The sequence below is a fragment of the Bubalus kerabau genome, chromosome 3 (genome assembly GCF_029407905.1).
Source record: "Bubalus kerabau isolate K-KA32 ecotype Philippines breed swamp buffalo chromosome 3, PCC_UOA_SB_1v2, whole genome shotgun sequence".
In the NCBI taxonomy this organism is placed as follows: Eukaryota; Metazoa; Chordata; class Mammalia; order Artiodactyla; family Bovidae; genus Bubalus; species Bubalus kerabau.
The window spans coordinates 158,182,078-158,204,740 of NC_073626.1; the positions used below are offsets into that span (position 1 = coordinate 158,182,078).

Here is a 22,663-nt window from a genome sequence, read left to right on the forward strand (position 1 = left end):
ATCCAATATAAATAAATTAAAATTTTGTTTAAGAATTATTTTATTCAACTTTTAGTAGCTTTCAATGGTTTATAAAGAAAAAAATTACTCAAAAGCTGTTTAACACAGGATAAAGCTGCTTGTTATTGGCTCATAACTACAACAGATTATTCGAAGGAGAGGAGAAGACAGGAGGGATGAGAATGTGAGGAAGAAACTTGGCAGTATTAATTACTCCAAACCATACTGGGGTGATATACTGGTTTCTGATTAAACAACTTCTCAGGCTTTCATTTAAAGAGGATGGAATCTTCCAGAGGTATTAAGCTTTAGACATTAAACCCCAAAACATCTCTGGAGGACAAATGTGACTTTAGTATTATGGTTACAGCATCAACACGTCACTAAAGCTTGTCCAGAAATGCGGATGTGGAGCCCAGCATTCCAAAGAATCCACATTCAGAATGGAAATCTATCCAATCTGTCCTATAAATATTTAAGAATAGGTAGAAAAGGTAATGTCAACCCCAAAGGATTAAAAGGATGTGAAGCTTCTGGCTAGGAACCTGCATTTGTTAAAGATAAGATCTAACATCCACAAGTCAGCTCATGCTTTAGTTCCCACTGAGTAGCATAGATAACAATATCTATAAATATTATCTATACATATTATCTACATATATATATATTATCTGTAACTATATAGATATTAATAGATCCACAGGTAATACCCCCAGACTAGGGGATGATGACTCTCTTAACAATGGCCAGGAATCATCACAGAGAAGTGAATTTGAGCTGAGTTTTGCAGGATATGTGCAAAGTCTCATTTATTATCCCTCTTGGATTATGTGGTCGACATAAAAGGACCAAGGAAGCTTAAAGTTATGTCTTTAAAAAAAAAACCTATTCATTTATTTTGGCTGCGTTGGGTCTTAGCTACAGAATGCAGGATCTCCATTGCATAGGTTATGTCTTATGAAAGCGAAAGTCGCCCAGTCATGTCTGACTCTTTGTGACCCGATTGACTATACAGTCCATGCAATTCTCCAGGCCAGAATACTGGAGTGGGTAGCCTTTCTCTTCCCCAGGGGATCTTCCCAACCCAGGAATCGAACCCAGGTCTTCCACACTGCAGGTGGATTCTTTACCAACTGAACTATCAGGGAAGCCCAACATAATGTGACAGTTTCTGAAGCTGAACATATGGTAATTTTTTCCCCTATTGTTTACATTATGTTTCAGAGAAGTTTTCCCTTGACTTTCAGTTGACCTTCAACTGGAAATCCCTTCCTAGAACTTTGACTTGAAGTTTCTCTCTCTCCTAATAAAGAATTAATGACATACCAAGAAATAACAAGATAATCTAGGAAAATTCATTCCTTAACGCAGTGATTCTCAACCTTCACTGAATCTGAATTTCCTTCACTGAGAAAGTGAACCAGCTTTTAAAAGCACCAATACCTGGTTTCCATAGTTGGGTTCAGTTCAGTTCAGTTCAGTCTCTCAGTCATGTCTGACCATTTGCAACCCCATGGACTGCAACACGCCAGGCCTCCCTGTCCATCAACAACTCCTGGAGTTTACTCAAATTCATGTCAATTGAGTCGGTGATGCCATCCAACCATCTCATCCTCTGTTGTGCCCTTCTCCTCCCGCCTTCAATTTTTCCCAGCATCAGGGTCTTTTCCAATGAGCCAGCTCTTCGCATCGGGTGGCCAAAGTACTGGAGTTTCAGCTTCAACATCAGTCCCTCCAATGAACACCCAGGACTGATCTCCTTTAGGATGGACTGGTTAGATCTCCTTGCAGTCCAAGGGACTCTCAAGAGTCTTCTCCAACACCACAGTTCAAAAGCATCAATTCTTCAGGGCTCAACTTTCTTTACAGTCCAACTCACACATCCATACATGACTACTGGAAAAACCATAGCCTTGACTAGATGGACCTTTGTTGGCAAAGTAATGTCTCTGCTTTTCAATATGCTGTCTAGGTTGGTCGTAACTTTCCTTCCAAGGAGTAAGCGTCTTTTAATTTCATGGCTGCAGTCACCATCTGCAGTGATTTTGGAGCCCCCAAAAATAAAGTCTGCCATTGTTTCCATTGTTTCCCCATCTGTTTGCCATGAGGTGATGGGACCGGATGCCATGATCTTCGTTTTCTGAATGTTGAGTTTTAAGTCAACTTTTTCACTGTCCTCTTTCACTTTCATCAAGAGGCTCTCTAGTTTTTCTTCACTTTCTGCCATAAGGGTGGTGTCATCTGCACATCTGAAGTTATTGATTTTTCTCCCAGCAATCTTGATTCTAGCTTATGCTTCATTCAGCCCAGCATTTCAAGCTTATATATCACTATTTTGTAACTATTTCACAGATAATTCTCGTATACAGCCAGGATTGAGAATCACTGACTTAATTTAACCTTCTTGACAATCTGGTTGTAAATCAAAGCATACTTCTTTCTGATTTTATCTATTTTTAAAAGCCAATCTTTTCTAGTACACATGCAAACAAATACCTCTATGAACAACACAAATGAAATCAGAAAAGCACAATTTGTCAACAGGTTTTATATTGAACATTTACGTACAGGGGCAACACTATTGATCCTTACTCCACTGCTGGCCCATTCCAAAGCTAAGGACTTGGTGAGGTTGTAAACACCTTCTCTGGCAGCTCCACTATGCCTTTAAAAGACAAAATACAAACATCACCATCAGCTTCTATTGACTATGTCTCATATTACCTAAACTGATAGGTGTACCAGTGACCTGTCAGAGTCCCACAAGAACATTCTTATTATGAGTCCCTGTCTGAGCCATAAAAAAGAACCAGGTCCTTCAATATTAAAGTGAAACCATAGCTATCTACTCGTCAAACAAATCTCACATAAGTCAAGGCCCATATCTTCCTGTCTGCATGCATGTTCCGTCATGTGCAACTCTTTTGAGATCCCATGGACTGTAGCCCTCCAGGCTCCTCTGTCCAGGGAATTTTCCAGGCAACAATGCTGGAGTGGGTTGCCATTTCCTACTCCAGGGGATCATCCCAACCCAGGGAACGAACCTGCGTCTCTTGCATCTCCTGCACTGGCAGGTGGATTTTACCATTGTGCCACCTGGGAAGCCCCAAGGCCCACACAAGTTCCCCCCAAATCACAATGTGCAAAACAGGAATATTTTGAGGAACTTTTAATTATGAAAGAAAATAAGCAAATTGGTAATTTGGAGGGTTACAAGTGTGGTTATTCTTTAAATCAATTTTAGATAATAAGGTATATGAAATTCATATGTCAGGCTAGAAATAATATCAAAAGAACTTCTAGACATACCAAAATTTAAATAAATGTTAAGATATTTCCAGGGAAGAGGTTCAAAATATTTTGGTCTGCACCCATATGGTGCAAAAGGTAGAGACATACCATGGTTTAGAATTTCCAAGCATGTAACCACTCCTAACTAGAGATTACCTCTAGAGCCCCAATTTCCTGATGAAAGCCCACTCCCACCCCAGTGTCGGCTGCAGAGCCCTAGCAGGACTCCAGGCAGAAGCCAACCACTCCCATCTGCCAGAGTTACCTGAGCAACCTCATCACCATCAAATGCAGCCAACACCTGTGTCACACTACATCCACCCATCCCGGGGGGATTCACACGACGGGTTTCCTTGCTTGACACCAATGCTAGGAGGGGCCCTTCTGGAGTACCTCCCAGCTGGGCAGGGTCACAGGGTTAATGCGTTGCTTTACGCTACCGGAAGCAAGAGGCGGGAACAGAACAGGTGAGCATCTGCGGGATGCACAGTGAAGTCCAGGCCCTCTTCTGTGAGGAGGACCTAGAGGTGCTTCTCCCCTTGTCCTCATCCCCTGACCACCAGGGCCACCACATGAGGTCCAGACCCTCGAACAGCCCTCAACCCCCCACACGCCTCTCGAGAGAGAGAAGCAGGTGGAAGACCAGAGACAGAAAGTACTTTCTGAATTTCAGCATGGGAAGCAGTCTGCAGAATGTGAGCAAGAGGCGGTTGAAGGGTGGCAGAATATGCCTCCCGAAGTATGCTGCTGCCCTGGTGGAGCGATCATTTTCAGCTGGGGTCCCTTGAAAAAACAGCAGATGCAGAGAGAGGCTTTCTCTGAACTCCCCTTATTGGCCAAATGGAACTGAGTGTCATAAATCCCCTCCCCGGGAGTCTCTTCAACCAGGGGAGGCTGACTGTTATCATGGGTGGGAGACTAGAGGTCAACACCACATCCAAACAAACATCGTCACCGACTATCATATCTCCCATCTATTCTTCAAAAGGCCCATCCATCTTTCCTAAAGATCATCTACTCCCCATCCCAAGAGGCCTATAACCCCTCTCCCCATTCCCTATTAAGTGAAAATGAAAGTCAGTCATGTCTGATTCTTGGCAACCCCATGGACTATACAGTCCATGGAATTCTTTAGGTCAGAATACTGGAGTGGGTAGCCTTTCCCTTCTCCAGGGGCTCTTCCCAACCCAGGGACTGAACCCAGGTCTCCGTATTGCAGGCAGATTCTCAGGCTTACCAGCTGAGCCATGAAGGAAGCCCAAGAATACTGGAGTGGGTAGCCTCTCCCTTCTCCAGTGGATCTTTCCGACTCAGGAATTGAACCAGGGTCTCCTGCATTACAGGTGGATTCTTTACCAACTGAGAGATCAGGGAAGCCCATTCCCTACTAAGACAGTGTTAAATCCTAAATTCAAAGCCCCAACAGGCAGTTACTTATTTTTCCCTTGGTATCTCCCATGTATACATGAGGTACACATGTGAATCAACTTCTTTTTGTTTTTCTCTTGCTCATCTGTCTTTAATTACAGGGGTCTCAGCTAAGAGCTCAGAAGGGCAGAGGGAAAATTATTTTTCCTCCCCTGCATAGTTCTCTCAAGGTTAGCTGATGAAGAGAAGGACATTTAATACAGACTCAGTGCAATCACAATAGCATCTTCAGACTACATCTCCACACTCAGAGATCTACTGAAGAGGCTGGCAGAGAAGAGTGTGATGTCAGAAGGGAAACTGCTGCTGGATGGTGAGACCACCTACAACAGGTATGACAGCCTGAAGCCCCCAGCTCTCTGTTCGTTCCATAAGGAAGAAAGGATATGCCCTTCCTCTGCAGTGTTTGGCACTGAAGAAAATTACACAGAAATTGAAAGTTACTCTGGATCTTTGAAACAGCACATCCTAATCTGTTTGTTTCTGGGGATTGAAAAAAAAAAAAAGAAAAAAGGTAACATTTGTGAAGAAAAAGCAGAGAGTTTATCCAGAGAGATTTACTGCTTATCCAGTGTTGCAGTGAAAAGGCGGGAAAAGAAAAAGTGAGTTTTTCTTTCCTTTCCTGAGAACAAAGAAGATGGAGAGAACAGTGAGCAGATCCGGTTACTCCTTGTTTTTACTTTAACTGTTCCTAACCTGTTCTGCCCCCTAACTCTGCATGGACTACATTCTGCACCTACTGTCCTTTAACTCTGTGCTAATTACATCCTGAATTTGGTGCCACCTGTACAGAAGTCTCTTGGCAAACCACCCCTTGTGATTTTTCTCTTTTGCATTATAGAAAGAGGGCCGGAGTACAGTTCATAAAAGACAATGGATCCAACCACCAGGCTACTGGACTGCCAGACTCAATTATTGGGCTATCTGAACCAACCTGTGACTGTTTTTGAATCAGTGCAAGAGGAAGAAGAATACAAGGTCCTTATACCTTTATTCCTCATCTCCAATCCCTGACTGCTAGCCCTCATCTATATAATCCTCCAGATTCCTATAGGAAGGCGGGGGCACAGCTCTTGAGGCACAAGCCTACTGTGTTCGCCCCTCCACTGGGTGAGGATTAAAGCCACCTTTATAGTTCCTCTAAACTCTCTGTATTTTTTTCTTCAGCTTCAATGAGCATAGGAAAGTAAGATTTTGGCAACATCACCAGCGGTCCTGTGTTCTGAAGGATTTGATTCTGGCTGGCATAGCTGGGAGTTCCAGGTGGGTGAAACACCTGAATGGACCACAGGGTTTATAAAAACACCCTTTCCAGGAAGGGAAAGTGACCCCCATCAAAACAGAACAGATGGCGGAAAATTCAGCTGCAGGTTGGTGACCGTGCTATATGGGCATTGTTCCAGCCACTCTTCTTTTAAAGCAAAAGCCCAGAGAGAAGGAAGGGAACGGCATTTATCTGGACTACAAGTTCTGTGAGATTTCATTTCACCATCTGAATAACAAGCCTCATAGCCATTCTTTCACTGAGAACATTTTCTGAAATACTAAGGCCTTATTTCTGTATCAGATGTGATTTAAAATGTCTACCAATCTGTGCAGGAGGAGATTATGAGTGATAAACCACCTGAAAGGCTATCACACTGCTTCATTTCCTTCCTATAATTTATGAATAGGAGGTAGAATAATATCCAACTCTCAGTGAATCTAGCACTAACAAAACTTTTAAATCCTTCTAAAACTTAAAACATATAAATGAAATCATACATACATGATCTTTTCCATCTGGCTTCTTTCACTCAGAATATTATTTTCGGATTTATCCACATTGCTGCATGAATCAATAGTTCACTTTTCATTTCTGAGGAATACATTATATAGCTAAACCATAATTTGTTTATTCATTCATTCATTGATAGGTATTTGGGCCACGAATTCTCTCTCCATGAGAGATACCAAGCCTGTCTCTTGCCCTTGTAATGATTGACAATGACCCAAAAGATCAGCCGGTCAGTCTAAGCTCCTTTGCATAGATTGTAATGGAAATTGGACTACTCTTAGAGGACACTGAAAATGTCAGGAAATGGTAAGAACCAGAGAAGCATGTGTGAAAACAACAATGCAATTCAAACACACAAACAAGAGATACTCAGGTAGCCTTTTAACAAATGAATAGATGATCCACTGAGATACTATATCTTGCCCATCAGAGTTGTCCAGAAATTGCCAAGACACATTTTTCGTGAGGCTCTGAGAACAGGCACTCTCGTTCATTGCTGATGGGACAGCAAAAAGCAAAGAAACTTGCAAATGCCTAACAGGATGCCTTTACCCTCCACCCAGCAATCCAACTTTGGGGATGTACCCTGAAGATGCTGCTGCTGCTGTTGCTAAATCACTTCAGTCATGTCCGACTCTCTGCAACTCTATGGACTGTAGCCCACCAGGCTTCTCTCTTCATGGGATTCTACAGGTAAGAATATTGGAGTGGGTTGTCATGCCCTCCTCCAGGGGATCTTCCTGACCCAAGGATGGAACCCATATCTCTTATGTCTCCTGCATCTGCAGATGGGCTCTTTACAACTAGCACCACTTGGAAAGCCCACCCTAAAGATATACCTCTGCAAACATGAAAGAAATATTTATAATGTTATTCATTGCAGAATTATCTGTAATAGCAAAATATAGACACAACACAAATTTCTATTAAATTTGAGACAATGTGTGCTTTTGAAATAATCACTTTGAAAAGAAGTCTGTGACTTCATAGTGGTATACTAAAGAAGTTAATAATAATAGTAACATATATTAAAGAAGTGATGGTTGTAATATTAATAAAAGTCTTTCTACAGAAGAGTATCAGCTAAAGAATCTGCCTGTAATGCAGGAGACCTAGGTTCAATCCCTAAGTTGGAAAGATCCCCTGGAGAAGGAAATGCACTCCAGTATTCTTGCCTAGAGAATCCCATGAACAGAGGAGCCTGGTGGGCTACAGTCCGTGGGATTGCAAAGAGTTGGACATGACTAAGCACTGCACCATCAACTAAAAAGCATAGAAGCAACTATGAAATCAGAAAAACCAACATTTTCACAGCCCCAGTGTAATGAGTGATTCACAAAAGGGTCAACAATGGTTGCTAAAATCATGGTGGCAAACAATATTAACAGAGTACCAAATTATTGCCTTATCAATTACTTACTAATTGTAAAGGGATTAAGATCACCACCTTACTGAACAGGTTATCTCTGGGATGAAAGAGTATGGAGGACTTGACTTTCTACATTATATAGTTGTTTGTTTAAACTAGCATGCATAATTTAATACCAAGATAGGTCTACTTCACAAAAACAGAAATTCTGTGTTGGAAAGTTTTTTATAAAATTTTAATTTAAAAAATGGAAAGAATCAGAGCTTACAAGATACAAAAGGAATCAGCATAACTCATTTTTTTTTTTAATCATACTCTTTAACTATTAAACTTGGTCAAGTAGCTTCCTGGTATGTTTTTCAACTTTCTGTTTTGAGTAGCCTTTTAGCTATTATGAAAGAATCTACTATGCCAGTAGGCTGTTCATTTACTTTCTTTAAAAAAAAAATGTTAACCAACTATAAACCAATATAAAATAAAAAAGTTTAAAAATTTTTTAAAAATCCGTTTCCAAAATAAAAATTTATTAACATCAGAATAAGAGTCAAATAGGTCAAATTCTATTATGGAACAATAATTTACTAGCAGTTCTATTTAAATCTGGATAGGTATATCCACAATGCTCAAAATTAAATTATCATAGATTGGTTTCATTTCCTCATTTTAACCAGAAAGATGTCTCCAGATACATTAAGTTACATCTGGATTAGGACTGCCAGATAAAATACAAGACATTCAGTTAAATGTGAATTTTTACAGGAGACAACAAATCATTTTTAGCATAAGCATGCCCCATGTGGAAATTCCCTGGCAGTCCAGTGGTTAGGACTCCACCCTTCCACTGCAGGAGGGCATGGGTTCTATCCCTGGTGAGAGAATTAAAAACCCGCAAGCGCACTGTGTGGCCAAAACAGACAAAAACAACAAGAATGCTCCATGAGATATTTGGGACATACTGATAAAAAGATATTATTTAACTGGGCCTATTACTGTTTTTATTTCCTTGGAAAATTGGGTAACCCTAATACGAATGGTAATGTTTTAGAAGTACGTTTCAAAGTTCAATAAAGGGAATTTTAAGTATTGGAGTCCCAGTGCATTATAGGGACTAACGATCTTTATTTAAGAAAATCGCTCTACCTACTCCCCAGCTATTCAACGGACAAACCCAAAGGCATAGGAAGAAAAAAATGTAAGTGCTTACACAGCTCCCGGAAATCCATTTTTAGTCAGTACAGTGATATTGACAATAGATCCCCCATGTTCTTTCATCCAGGAGTTGTAAACTGCAGGAGACAGAAAGACAATCCTATTAAATAGTGTCCTGACTCTTCCCTGATACTGTGTTCCAGCTTGCTGCTTATACCATATTTTTAAAATTCTAATTTATATTTTTTTATAAAACTATTGAGGTATAATTTACTTTGACAGCACATATAGATAACATAAAATTCATCCATCTTCTGTGTATGACTTAATGGTTTTTAATAAATACATATCACCACAATCCAGTTTTCAAATATTTCTGTCACTCCAAAAAGTCCCTTTGTGACCATTTGCAGTCCAACCCATCCCCAGGCAAACGTTCATCTACATTCTCTTTCTATAGATTTGCCCTTTCTGAATATTTCATTAATTTGGTCATTTGTGCCTGCCTTCTTTAACTCAGAATAGTTTTGGGGAGGTTCATCCATACTGTAACACATGAAAATAAAAATGCTACTTTTTATTGCTAAATAGTATTCTATTGTGTGTACATTCCATATTTTATTTACCCATTCACCAACTGATGAACAACTGGACAGTTTCCACGTTTGGGTGATTATGAATACAAGTCTTTGTGTGGACATATGTATTTACTTCTAGTAGGGAGATACCTACAAGTGGAATTGCTGTGTCATGCGCTAAATCTGCATATGACCTGGTAGCTCAGATGGTAAAAAATCTACCTGCAATGCAGAAGACCCTGGTTCAATCCCTGGGTTAGAAGATCCCCTGGAGAAGTAAATAGCTACCCATTCCAGTATTCCTGGGCTCCAAAATCACTGCAGATGGTGACTGCAGCCATGAAATTAAAAGACACTTGCTCCTTGGAAGAAAAGCAATAACAAACCTAAACAGCATATTAAAAAGCAGAGACATTACTTTGCTGACAAAGGTCCATATAGTCAAAGCTATGGTTTTTCCTGTAGTCATGTATGGGTGTGAGAGCTGGACCATAGAGAAGGCTGAGCATTGAAGTGAAAAGAAAGTGAAAGTGACTCAGTTGTGTTCGACTCTCTGTGACCCCATGGACTATACAGTCCATGGAATTCCCCAGGCCAGAATACTGGAGTGGGTAACCTTTCCCTTCTCCATGGGATCTTCCAAACCCAGGGATGGGAACCCAGGTCTCCCACATTGCAGGCAGATTCTTTAACAGCTGAGCCACAAGGGAAGCCCTATTAAATAGTGCTTGACTCTTACCTGATACCATTCCAGCTTGCTGCTTATATGATATTTTTTAAATTCTAATTTATATTTTCTTTTTATAAAAATTTTTATTGAGGCTCTAAAGAATTGATGGTTTTGAACCATGGTACTGGAGAAGACTCTTGAGAGTGCCTTGGACTGCAAGGAGATCAAACCAGTCCATCCTAAAGGAAATTAATCCTGAATATTCATTGGAGGGACTGATGCTGAAACTGAAGCTCCAGTAATTTGGCCACCTGATGCAAAGAGCTGACTCATTAGAAAAAGACCCTGATGCTGGGAAAGATAGAAGGCAGGAGGAGAAGGGGACCACAGAGGATGAGATGGTGGATGGCATCACCAACTCAACGGACATGAGTTTGAGCAAGCTCTGGTGGATGGTGAAGGAGAGGGAAACCTGGCGTGCTGCAGTCCATGAGGTCGCAAAAAGTTGGACACAACCGAGCAACTGAACAGTAACAACCAGTATTTGTGCCTGGAAAATTCCATTGACAGAGGAGCCTGGTGGGCTACAGTGCATGGGGTCGCAAATAGTCTGACACAACTGAGCGACTAACAACCACACATACATGTTAAATCTATGCTTAACTTTTTAAGAAACTGCTTAACTGTTTTCCAAAGTGTTTTCACCATTTTACATTCTCATCAGAAATGTAGGAGGGTTCCAGTTTCTCCACAAAACTATCTGGCTTTTTGGTTAAAGCCATTCTAATGGGTATAGTGTGGTATCTTACTGAGACTTTGATTTGCATTTTTTTAATGATTTAAACGGTGTTAAGAATCTTCTCATGTGCTTATTCACCATTTATATATCTTATTTGGTGACCCATCTATTCAAATCTTTTGCCTTTTTTAAATTTGGGTTGCTTTTATAAGACTTTTTGCATATTCTGGATATAAGTCTGTTATCAGATATGTGATTTGTAAAACGTTCTTCCCAGTCTGTGGTTTATTTTTTCATTTTCTTATTGGTGTCATTTGAAGCACAAACATGTTTAATTTTGATTAAGTCCAATTACAATTTTTTATTTAATGGATGTATTTTTGGTGGGTATCTTAGGATTCTGCCTAACCCAAAGTCATAAAGATTTTTTCCCTTACTTGCTTCTAAAAGTTTTATAATTTTATTTCCTGCATTTAGGTCCATGATCCTAATTTTGGACTTGCAGTTAACTTTTATTTATTATGTGAGGTAAGACTCTTTTGCATGTGGATATCCAACTTTCCCAGCACCATTTGTTGATGACACTATCATTTCCCCATAGAACTGCCTTGGCACATCTGATGAAAATCAATTGATCATAAATATAAGGATTTACTTCTGGATTCTCAATGCTGTTTCACTGATCTATACATCTATTCTTATGCCAGTGTTATACTGTCTCATCTTAAAATCAATAAACAGTTTTGAAATCAAGAAGTATTTCTTCTTTTGTAAAATTGCTTTGGCTATTTTGAGTCCTTTGCATGTCCATATATATTCTAGGATCAGTTTGTCAATTTTTGCAAAAGGATTGATAAGGACTGCATTGAACCTACAGATCAATTTGGAAAGAACTACCATCTTAAAAATATTGAGTCTTTCAATTCATAAACACAGAATGTCTTTCCATTTATCTACATCTTCTCTCATTTCTCTCAGCAATGTTTTGCAGTTGTTAGCATATAAACCTTATATTATTTTGCTAACTTTATTTGTAAATATTTTATCCTTTTTGAAGGCAATTTGAAATTTAGGCAAACTTTCTATTCACACAAATCAAGGCAATATTAGAGATGTACATCAGGACTCACTTCAGTGCAAGTCCAGTTTTTAGAATGGAAAGACCAGAGAACAATTCAATACCTATTTCTATTAAAAGCTTGAGCAAAAGTAAGCTTGTCTACCCACTATTATTTAATGCTTTCTAGTGAATTCTCACCAAATCGTGTTGTGACAGAAAAAAAGGAGGTAAAACCACAAGAAAACATAAAATACAATATTTTTTTAATCTAGGACAATTTTTTCATACCCTGGTGGCTCAGATGGTAAAGAATTTGCCTACAATGCAAGAGACCCTGGCTCGATCCCTGGGTTGGGAAGATCCCCTGGAGAAGGGAATGGCAACCCACTCCAGTATTCTTGTCCGGAGAATTCCATGGACAGAGGAGCCTGGTGAGCTACAGTCCATGGGTCGCAAAGAGTTGGACATGACTGAGCAACTGGTCCAGTGGCTAAGACTCCATGCTCCCAATGCAACGGGCCTGGGTTCAATCCCTGGTCAGGAAACTAGACTCCACATGCCACAACTAAAAGATCCTACTTGCCACAACTAAGACCCAATGCAGCCAAATAAATAAATAAACAAATAATTTTTTAAAAAAGAATTAATAATTAGGAAGTGTGAAGATGCAGAAACAAAGAATAGCTGTTGGGCTGGGAAACTGATAAAAACTTATAAATCAGACACATAGCAGAGTCACCAAACTTCCAGTTCCCTGAAAGATACAGATAAAGGCTTGACACACATTCCTAAGTTGTTTTTACAGGAAGACCCTCACCAGATGAAAACTGCTGACTGCAAGCATGCATACACTAGACCAGCCGAAACCAAAAGATCAGTGATGCTCAAAACTTCACCTGGACGCCAACCAAGCTGAAAATTGTGCACGAGCTGATCACCTGCCCTGCAGCTCCCTCCCTAACACTGACATTAAAAACTCTCTCTTGGGGCTTCCCTGGTGGCTCAGTGGTAAAGAATCTGCATGCCAATGAAGGATACATGGATTCCATCTCCCATCTGGGACGATCCCACAGGCTGCAGAGTGACTAAAGCTGGTACGCCACAACTACTGAGCCTGTGCTCTAGAGCCCAGGAGCCTCAACTGCTGAAGCTCGCCTGCCCTAGAGACTGTGCTCTGTAACAAGAAGCCACTGCAATGAGAAGGCTTCCCACTCCAACTAGAGTAGGCCCCGCTCTCCACACTACAGAAAAGTCGGAGCAGCAACAAGACCCAGGACAGCCAAAAGTAAAATAAATAAACAAAGTTACGGGAAAAAAAGAAAAAACAAAACCCTTCCCTGAAAGCTATTAGGGAGTTCACATCTTTTGAGCATAAGCTGCTCACTCTCCCCATACTTTCCTTCACGGCAACCCAACGTTCAGTTGACTGGCTTCACCACATGCAGGCGAGCAGACCCAAGTTTGGTTCAGTAACATATCCATATAGCTTCCTAGATTTCTGTTGGAACAAAATATTCTAGGCTTATCGTGCATATTTGCTCCCCCAGACCTGTAATAAGCTGTTTCACTTAGGAATCCCAGTTCCTTTTAACTGGAAGTAACATTCAGAGATCACATAAAGGATGCTAGGAGGGCACACTGTCACTGAATTAATAGCTGTTTCTTTTCAGGGGACAAAGCCAGGGAATACATATTTTATTTTAAAGAAAAAATATATCTTGAGTCCATGCTAATGCTTCTAATTAAATTCTGGACTATAAGGGTTTTTATTCAGCCTCATCTGTCTACATTCACTTCTCCTTTTACCAATGCCAAAAATCTTGGTTCTCAATTGCACTAAAATAACTTATTTACAGAGACAGGGAGGCCTGGCATGCTGCAGTCCATGGGGTCACAAAGAGTCAGGCACAACTGAACTGATTTACTCGCTTCAGCCCACACGACACACCACGAGTCTAGGAATAATATCGCCCACACTACTAGATTTTAAGGGAAATTCCAATATGATTATGTGATAATCGATCTTACTGAATTACTGTATATTTCCTTTGGTGTGATAATGGTATTGCAGTTGCATAGACAACATTTCTTTATTCTTTAAAAATGTAAGTCAAAGTGTGATGATGTATGCAATTCACTTTTAAATTATTTGTGAAAAGGGTGTGGGGTGTTGAGGGGAGATAGAAAGGGAGCGAGGATGAGAGGGGGAAAGACACAGAGATTAGAGAATGCAAATACAGCAAAATGTTAGCACTTGGTGAATCTAAATGAAAGGTATACAGACAGGGATCAGAGATACGGTAAGTTCAGTTCCAGACCATCACAATAATGCAATATTGCAATCAAGTGAATCACACAAATTTTTTTTCTTTCCCAGTGCATATAAAAGTTATGTTTACCCTATACTATAGTCTATTAAATGTACAACAGCATTATGTCTAAAAAAAAAAGTACAACCTTAATTTAAAAAATATTTTATCACTAAAAAATGCTAACCATCACCTGAGCCTTCAGCAAGTCATAATCTTTTTGCAACAATATCATCAAAAATCACTGATCATAAATCATCATAACAAATATAATAATGAAAAAGTTTGAAATATTGTGCTAATTACCAAAATATGACACAGAGACCCAAAGTAAGCAAAAGCTGTTAGAAAAACATTGCTGACAGATTTGCTTGATGGGCAATAAAACAAAACATAATAAAACAAGGTATGCCTTAGGAGAGTTCACTGCATTATTTAACTTTTTCATATATTCAAAATTTTTCCAAACACAAATGGAGAGAAAAAAATTTCTACATTAGTAAAATGAATAATTAAAGGTTATAGAAAAGTCTAAATTCACCAGAAATTTAAACGTGGATCTTTACACAATTCTTTAACAGCCGCATATGGTGTCAAAGAGCACAAGCTGAAGAAGCTGAAACTTCAGGGCAGTCATGACTTAAATTATTTTAATTATATAAACAATACACATTCAATTTAGAAAAATTAGAAAAAGCAGAGAAGCAAAAAGAAAAAGATGAAAATAGTATGTAATTTTACCTCCCAGAGATGTCAATGTTTTATTAGAAACTCTTTCAGAATTATCTCTATTTATATATAGCCAGATAATAAATATATACTGTTTTTTGCAGAAATGTGATCACTCTGGATAGTGTTTTAAACCTTTTTTTTCACTCAGTGATATCTAGGAATATCTTTTCATACTGAGAAGTAGACTTTTGTACCTATATTTTTAGTGGCTGCATAGTACTTTATCCTATAGATGTATAAAACTTCACTCAACTAATATTTTACTTTAAAATATTTAAATGGTTTTCAGTTTTTCACTATTATTATTCTGGTATAGAAAAATATATGTCCCATATTCCTTGCTGTCAAAACCAAAAGCTAAGTCCCATTGTTTAAAGTAAAAACAAAATAAAAACTATAGGCCTTGGATTCTTTAATTCAATTCTGGCTAATAAAAATCATAACTGAATCTAGACTCTGCAAAGTTCTAATTAATGGAACTGATGGTTTGTAAGAGATTGCTGACTTGAGTGCTGGAAGATGTCAAAGCACTGAACTATGAAGGCTGAGTCAGAGACTAAAACCTGTCTCCTAGCACTCATTCTTCTCTTCTTACAAGAAATTGAATTTGTACTTAGGCACACAGCTAAAGATTCTATTTCCCAGTATCACTTATAGGTAGGCATAATCATTTAACTGAGTTTGAGTTGATGATGAATGTCAGTAAATGTAATGGTGCTACTTCCAGACAATGCTGTTAAAAAGAATGAATTTTACACTTCTCTGAATTCCTGCTGTCTAGAATGCAGTTATGATGGCAGGAACTGAAGCAGCCATTTTGGACTAGGGAATGGACATGTTAAAGACTGTAAACAAGAAGAAAGATCCTTATTCCCTAATGATTATGAAACTACCATACTATCCCTGGACTATACACCTTGAATTTTTATGTGAGGGAGAAATCAAATATCTTATTCAAGCGCCTCTATTTTTCTGGATCTCTACACTTCAGTAGTCAATCCTGGTGTCACAATTAATACAGAACTCTGTATTACCAGTTAGATAAAGCCTGAAAATGTCTTCAAGACCTTTGACTTAGAAATGCTAAAAATATAAAGCCTAATCCATGTTGGGGTGAAGACCCTGTGGGTCAGAATTATACTCATTTCACATTTTGCAGCATAGAAATGTCCTGAATAGCTTGTAAGGAAACTCTTCAGTTACCCAATTTCAGGGTTGAGTATTACCACCTATGAAAGATAACCTTTAATCCAAAAACTATGCATGTGTGCTAGTTACTTATTAGTCAGAAAAAATGTGGACTCTGGTATTCTCCTTGAAGGTTTCACGGAATTAATAGGTCCTTACAATAGGTTTAACAGATTTATTTCTTAAAAACAAAATAAGTATGGAGTTTTCCTTAATTTAATGAAGCACTCTGTAGCTATATCTTTGTACAAATTCTTAATCATTTTTACGTAACTTTCTAGAAATAAAATCAACAGATCAAGCAAATTCATATTTTTAAAATACTGCCAAATTACTCTCCAGAAATGTAGCAATTTACATGGCTATATTGTATATAAGTTAAATTAGGGCAATAAGTGTTGATGACAATAAGTGTTGTGAGGGACTCAGTGTTCTGAGCCCCTCACAATTTCTCTTTCAGGTGCCCTATGATCTTAACATAAATACACTTTGACTTTTTGGATTATTGATCACACTTGCCTGCTTTGCACATGTAGAAGGTGCCCGTCAGGTTGGTTTCAATCACAGCATTCCACCCCTTTGAACTGATTTTTTCAGCAGGAGAGAAGAACTGGCCTCCTCCGTTGTTTACTAAGAAATTGATCTTACCATAAATATCTAAGGTGGAATTGACCAAATTATTTACCTAAAGAAAAACAGTAAAAGTGAACTAGTTACAGACAAACACTATATGACAGCATTTATATGTAGAATCTAAAAAGTACAACAAACTAGTGAATATAACAAAAAAAAAGAAGCAGATTCATAGAGACAGAGCATAAACCAGTGGTTACCAGTGTCAAGAGGGAAGCAGAGAGCAACAATGGAGGGGTAGGAGATTAAGAGCTACAGCCTGTTAGGTATAAAAGAAGTTAAATGAATATATTATACAACATGGGGAATATAGCAAATATTTTATGGTAACTATAAATGGAGTATCACCTTTAAAAATTATGAATCACTATATTATACACCTGTAACTTATGTAATATTGTACATCAATTATACTCCAGCAAACAAATAAAATTTTAAGAGTGAACTGGTTAATAACTAACTTGCTACTTGGACTTTATCATGTGCTTTAGAAGAGTAGCAGAGCTTACAATATCTCACAGTGAATAGTAACTCTGAGAACCATAATAAATGAAGATGTAGTCACAATGAATAAACCTGAAAACCCTGTGTCACCCATAGATCAATATGCTAAATACCCATATGCTTCAATATGCTTCATATCAATATGCTTCAATACCCATAGATCATAATGCTAAATTTAGAATTTTGATGACAAGATTTGTCCAAGGATTTGGATCACTCATCCAATAATCTGTAAACTGTAAATACATATAATATCCTGGGTGTTCACTGGAAGGACTCATGTTGAAGCTGAAACTCCAATACTTTGGCCACCTGATGCGAAGAGCTGACTCATTTGAAAAGACCCTGATGCTGGGAAAGATTGAGGGCAGGCGGAGAAGGGGGCAACAGATGACGAGATGGTTGGATGGCATCACCAACTCAATGGACATGGGTTTGGGTGGACTCCAGGAGTTGGTGATGGACAGGGAGGCCTGGTGTGCTGCGGTTCACAGGGTCGCAGAGTCAGACACAACTAAACGACTGAACTGAACTGAACTGAATCTGTAAACAACCAACTCAGAATATTGGAGAGTGATGAAACAGACATTACAAAATGAGTTAAAGGGCAGAAGGCATGAAAGGTAGCCTCCAGACTAAACTGTTCTTGCTTAGCTTCCCTCCACGTCTTCCCTTCCTCTCTTTCTCCTGAGGCTACTTGCTGAGCACCAAAGAATGGATGCTTTTGAACTGTGGTGTTGGAGAAGACTCTTGAGAGTCCCTTGGACTACAAGGAGATCCAGTCAGTCCATCCTAAAGGAGATCAGTCCTGGGTGTTCATTGGAGGGACTGATGCTGAAGCTGAAACTCTAATACTTTGGCCACCCGATGCGGAAAGCTGACTCATTTGAAAAGACCCTGATGTTGGGAAAGATTGAGGGCGGGAGGAGAAGGGGACAACAGAGGATGAGATGGTTGGATGGCATCACCAACACAGTGGACATAGGTTTGGGTGGACTCTGGGAGTTGGTGATGGACAGGGAGGCCTGGTGTGCTGCAGTTCATGGGGGTCGCAAAGAGTCGGACACAACTGAGCGAGTGAACTCAAAACTCAGCAACATGGATGAACCTTGAAAATACCATACTATGTGAAATAAGAAAAACAAATACTATATGACCTCACTTATATGTGGAATCTAAAATATGACACAAATCAACATGTCTACAAGACAAAAACAGACTCACAGATACACAGAACAGATTTGTGGTTGCCAAGGAGGAAGGAAGAATTGGGAGTGTGGGATTAGCAGATACAAGGTATTATATAAAGGATGGATAAACAACAAGGTCCTACTATATAGCGTATGAAACTATATTCAATATCCTGTGATGAACCATAATGGAGAAGAATATGAAAAAGGACACACACACACACACACACACACACACATATATAACTGAGTCACTTTGCTATACAGCAAAAATTAAACATGACATTGTAAATCAACTGTATTTCAATTAAAAAAAAAGAGAGAGATTAGCTTTACCTCCTCTTCATTACGGATGTTACATTTTATGGGAGTAACTTGAGCCTGGACCGTAGGAGGCAGACTGGCATTCAGTTCATCTGCAGCAGATTTTAACCTATCAAACTTACGGGACGCAATGACCACATTACATCCTGAGGAGACAACAGTCAAAGAACAAGTAAATATTGATATATTTTCATTAATTGTCTACATTCCAAAAGCAAAAATGTTTAGAAAATATGAATAGAAATATGAATGAGAACGTCTGTTATGGTAACAGGAACTGAATTGATCCTAATTCAAACAGAACAACTAGAGTAACTAAAACACTGAACAAATTATGCAACAAGGATTTCCAGGCATTGGGTATCAGGGAGCACAGGACAGTGACAGTGAACACAGGAAACAAAATGTGAGCCCTATTATTATTCCAGACTGCTGCCTAGAGAGTGTCTTCAGACTGCAGCGTAGGGAGGAAGAATCCACTCAGAGCCCAGCAGGCTCCTGGGTAGAAGAGATGAAGTTGGGAGTCTGGGGCGGCTAAGACAGCTAGATTAAACAGCAACACAGAGACAAAGGAGGTACACAGGGAGAGAACTCCAGAGATCTCTCGAGTTCCCTCAGATCAGCTGAGCACTGATCGGTACATATGAGAAAAGACACAATCTGAGGCTGAGGAAAGAACCAACCAAAATAAGCAGAAGGAACAAACCCTGACACTCGTACAGCACTAGACAAAAGTTAATGTTCCAACCAGGAAAACACTCTGACAAGGTATTGGACAAAGTACCCAGAGGGTATGGCCTCAATAGTGAAGCAAAATTAACGCTAGACTAAAGGCTGTTTAGGACAGTACTTAACAGAAAGAAAGCCTCTTTAAAGTATCAAACTGCTACCAAGTTAACTACATCACAGAACAAAGTTCAGCAATGTTTGCAACAATACAAAAATATCCATACAATGATAATAACATAGTTACCTAGGACCCAAGCGCCCAAGATTAAGCATCTTGTTACTCCCCATGTTCTGCAACACAAACCCAGGCGTATTGCTCTGAAGCAACAGCATACTTAAGAAAAATAAGGAAGAGGTTGCAGAATGCAAAACTTTTGGTCGAGAGATTGAAGGAAGCCAAAGAAAAACGGCAGGAACAGATTGCCAAGAGAGGGAGGCTGTCCTCTCTGGGAGCTTCTACTTCTGAGTCCAGTCAAAAATGAGATGTTCTAAGAGTAACAAATAAATAAGATCAGACATCAAAAAAAAAAACAAAAAAAACAAACAAACAAAAAAACAGCCTCCAACAAAGTAAAATTCAAACGTCTGGTATCCACTGAAAATCCACAAGGTACATAAAGAAGTAAGGAAATACAACCCAGAATGAGAAGAGAAGTTAATTAATAAAAAGAGACCCAGGAATAACACTGACAACATAATTAAACCAGAGATACAGTGGAAAATATTAAAAGCAGCCAGAGAAAAAGAACACAAAACACACAAAGAAGACAGAAGACTTATTTTCAGAAACAACGCAAGTCAAGACAAGTACTTGAAAGTACTGGGGTGGGAGAGGAGATGGGAGTTTTGGAACCTAGAACTCTTACCCCGTGAAAACAGATTTCAATTCCAGTTTCAGGGAAGAATGAATGGTGCTGTTACCCACTAAAATGAAGCCTGAATTGTTTGATGTTATCAGTTGGGGTTTGAAAAACATACTGCTTGCCATTGTGTTTTCTCCTCCCATAAATACATAAATGTTCCCACTTTCGTTAAATTATATATATCTATTAAATAATTAAATAATATAAATATTAAAAAAAATAATGGCAAAATAAAGAGTCGTTCACACATATAATATCCAGAAGAATTCTTGAAAACAGAACTTCACTACAAAAAGATTAAAGGAAGTTCTTTAAGCAGAAAGGCAATGATACAAGATGAAAATCTAAATCTACAGAAAAGGAGAGAGAGAACCAGAAATGGTCACTATGTGAGTAAATAAATATGAAGGCTTTTCTTATTTCTATTGAAAGGTGATTGTTGAAAGTAAAAATGGTATCAATGTATTGTAGGTCTTACCACACATATAGAAGCAGAATGTATGAGGACAGTGTTTAATTGTTACATGAATGTCTCCTGCACTGGGAGGCGGGGTTTTCACCTATAGCATGACCTGGGAAGCCCACTGTATCCCTTACACTAATAGAGCCCTTAAGCCTGTACTGGATAATAATTAACAGTCTCCTCCCACTCACTTTCGTCTCCTGGAGGACTGGGACCCTGTCATTGTTATAACTGTTATACTACAAACAGGCCACATATTCAATATTAACATATGGAACAGATGACATTTGGAAAGGTTAAAAGTAAAATGGCTCTGCATTTTGGCCGGAACTAGTTGTACAGGCAGAGAAGGCAATGGCACCCGACTCCAATACTCCTGCTTGGAAAATCCCATGGATGGAGGAGCCTGGTACGCTGCAGTCCATGGGATCGCTAAGAGGCGGACACGACTGAGTGACTTCCCTTTCACTTTTCACTTTAATGCAATGGAGAAGGAAATGGCAACCCACTCCAGTGTTCTTGTCTGGAGAATCCCAGGGACGGGGGAGCCTGGTGAGCTGCCGTCTATGGGGTCGCACAGAGTCGGACATGACTGAAGCGACTTAGCAGTAGCAGCAGTTGTATACAAGGAGGTAGTTTCTGCACATTAAAATAAGGCACTTAAAAAAAAACTATCTTTCAAGCTGAGGTTATCATTTAGTGAATTCCATATGCAGATAATTTTTAATAATTTTGATAGGTAATCTGAGACCTTTACAAAGCAAATATTAAATTCACCATGAATTCCTTCTAAGACAAGACTAACTTTAAAAGAGAATTCAATTTATCAAAATTGATGTGCAATTTTCAACAAAGCATATATTATATTGTTAGGAGAACTGTTCTTCCTTTCTACTTCTATTTCCAGAAGGCAACTTCTGCTCTCAAGAGGGGAAAGAACTGAAACACACATTTTCAGCCCAGGTCTAACAAAGTTTCCCTGAGTTAGGAGGAAGAACTAATCTGATTCAGTTCAGTTCAGTCACTCAGTCATGTCCCACTCTGCGACCCCATTAATTGTAGCACGCCAGGCCTCCCTGTCCATCACCAACTCCCGGAGTTCACTCAGACTCATGTCCATCAAGTCAGTGATGCCATCCAGCCATCTCATCTTCTGTCGTCCCCTTCTCCTCCTGCCCCCAATCCCTCCCAGCATCAGAGTCTTTTCCAATGAGTCAACTCTTCGCATGAGGTGGCCAAAGTATTAGAGTTTCAGCTTTAGAATCAATCCTTCCAAAGAACACCCAGGGCTGATCTCCTTTAGAATGGACTGGTTGGATCTCCTTGCAGTCCAAGGGACTCTCAAGAGTCTTCTCCAACACCACAGTTCAAAAGCATCAATTCTTCGGCACTCAGCTGTCTTCACAGTCCAACTCCCACATCCATACATGACCACTGGAAAAACCATAGCCTTGACTAGATGGACATTTGTTGGCAAAGTAATGTCTCTGCTTTTGAATATGCTATCTAGATTGGTCATAACTTTCCTTCCAAGGAGTAAGCGTCTTTTAATTTCATGGCTTCAGTCACCATCTGCAGTGATTTTGGAGCCCCAAAAAATAAAGTCTGACACTGTTTCCACTGGTTCCCCATCTATTTCCCATGAAGCGATGGGACCAAATGCCATG

The 22,663-nt window shown here is 39.3% G+C and overlaps 1 protein-coding gene across 3 annotated transcripts in view; it reads right to left on the reverse strand.

Annotated features, from left to right (window-relative positions):
- Positions 1-22,663, reverse strand: part of PECR (peroxisomal trans-2-enoyl-CoA reductase) — a 44,631-nt gene that overhangs the window by 14,853 nt on the left and 7,115 nt on the right. For all 3 annotated transcript variants that reach the window (XM_055573406.1, XM_055573408.1, XM_055573407.1), the window contains exons 2-5: positions 18,954-19,087; positions 16,810-16,975; positions 9,070-9,151; positions 2,569-2,665 (exon numbers count right to left, since the gene is read on the reverse strand). In XM_055573406.1, coding sequence (XP_055429381.1) covers positions 2,569-2,665; positions 9,070-9,151; positions 16,810-16,975; positions 18,954-19,087 — 479 coding nt within the window. The remainder of the gene's footprint in view (positions 1-2,568; positions 2,666-9,069; positions 9,152-16,809; positions 16,976-18,953; positions 19,088-22,663) is intronic.